Source organism: Pteropus vampyrus, unplaced genomic scaffold (genome assembly GCF_000151845.1).
Source record: "Pteropus vampyrus isolate Shadow unplaced genomic scaffold, Pvam_2.0 Scaffold484, whole genome shotgun sequence".
NCBI classification, from domain to species: Eukaryota; Metazoa; Chordata; class Mammalia; order Chiroptera; family Pteropodidae; genus Pteropus; species Pteropus vampyrus.
The window spans coordinates 571,545-573,182 of NW_011889265.1; the positions used below are offsets into that span (position 1 = coordinate 571,545).

Here is a 1,638-nt window from a genome sequence, read left to right on the forward strand (position 1 = left end):
TGCCTAGTGTGGATGCCAATCTATAACCTTGCCTGCATAGTTTCAGCCTACCTCAATGAGGACTGCCAGCACAGCCAAGCCATCTGGTGCATTTCGGGCTACATCGGAGCTACTGTATTTAGAATTGTAGTGCATGATGTGAATCTGTGGGGGCAAGAAAAGGTAAGTCAAGGGCAGTTCAAGGAGACTTTGGATGCTTCAGGTTTTCAGGAAAGGAAGGAAACAATGATGCTGCATCTGAGCCTCAGACCGTCCCACACAAACAGCTCCCACCTCCATTTCCCTCCATCTAAGCTGTGAGATCTCCAGACTGGAAGAAAGTTCTCCAAACTGGAAAGGGCACAAGGGGGACTCTGGAACAATGGCAATTCCAGGGCATTTCCCTGACCCCACCTCCCTCCAAGCAGACAAGCTGGTGGGATCCAGAGGGATCACATGAGGCCACTGGGCTCTCCTGAGGTCTCTGTGGTGACATGAGCCATTTTGCCCCAGGAGGCCACCATAAACCCATGGTCACCCTAAGGACAAATCTAAGCAAGAGAGGAACCCAGAAAATCTAACGCATAGAAATCCAGCTGAAACTGAAGACATGTTGCCCCACTGTGTGGGCTGTAAACTCCTGCCTTGCTATGACTTCTGTAAGGACGGGGACCCTGCCTGAACCCCCGGCACAGAGCGGTGATAGCTGCGAAGGTAGTAAAAAATACTGTCACCACCGCACGAAGTCTTTTCAGTTGTTTTAATAAGAAAAGTGACTCTAGGGTTTGAAGGACAGAGGACCTGGTCGGGGTCCTTGAGGTACCTCTGTCGCATATCTGATCCCTTCGATGGTGTGCTCAGAGCCACTGATCTTGGAGGACGCGCCACCCCAGTGGAAGTGCATCTGCAGGGCTTTGTACTCGGTGCCATCGGGGGCCACCATGCGCATGGAGGAGGGCAGGCTGATCATCACTAGAAGAGAAGACAAGGGGCAGGGGGTGCCGCAGGTCGGAGTGGACCAGTCAGGCCTCCCGGTCAGGCAGCCTTCCTGGTCACCTGCCTCCTCTCCAGGCAGGCTGGCCCTGCAGACTGGCTTCGAGTGCCATGAGCAGGATCACCAACGAGGGGAGGCACCTGACACACAGAGCGTGATGGGGACCGGGCACTGAGTAAGCTGGGCTGGGCAGGTGCCTCTCCCAAAGCACACACCTTCCCACCCAGAACAAAAAGGACAGGACCGCAAAGGGGCAGGTCAAGGATCTGAAAAGATATGGCCAGTGGGTGTGGAAACCAGGATTCCAATCTCCACCTCTGGCCACTTTAGAATTTTCCCACAGTGTAGGAATAGGAAGCGGGGCCTCTTGAGACTATTTTGATGACTTTTACTACCCAGAGTGAGCACTGTTTGTAAGGCCAGGGTGAGGTCGCTATGTTCCTCACGTGTGGTTCAAACCCTCACCCCGCGTAGCCTCCTAGGTTGCGACACCATGGAATCAAGGTTGTGAACGTCCAAGAAAGAGAGGAACTGACCCCGACTGGAGGAGACGGAGGAGACAGGAAGGAAAGTGTGATGCGGGATCTCAGGTTAGATCCTGGACCAGAAGAAGAACATCAACGAGAAAGGAATGAAGTTCGCACGAGGTCTGTAGCGTAGTGGAT

At 53.6% G+C, this 1,638-nt stretch overlaps 1 protein-coding gene across 1 annotated transcript in view; it reads right to left on the reverse strand.

Annotated features, from left to right (window-relative positions):
• The window catches only part of CA6 (carbonic anhydrase 6), a 29,986-nt gene that overhangs the window by 21,121 nt on the left and 7,227 nt on the right, over window positions 1-1,638 (reverse strand). Inside the window, exons 3-4 of the mRNA XM_023524643.1 lie at window positions 803-951; window positions 52-144 (exon numbers count right to left, since the gene is read on the reverse strand). Coding sequence (XP_023380411.1) covers window positions 52-144; window positions 803-951 — 242 coding nt within the window. The remainder of the gene's footprint in view (window positions 1-51; window positions 145-802; window positions 952-1,638) is intronic.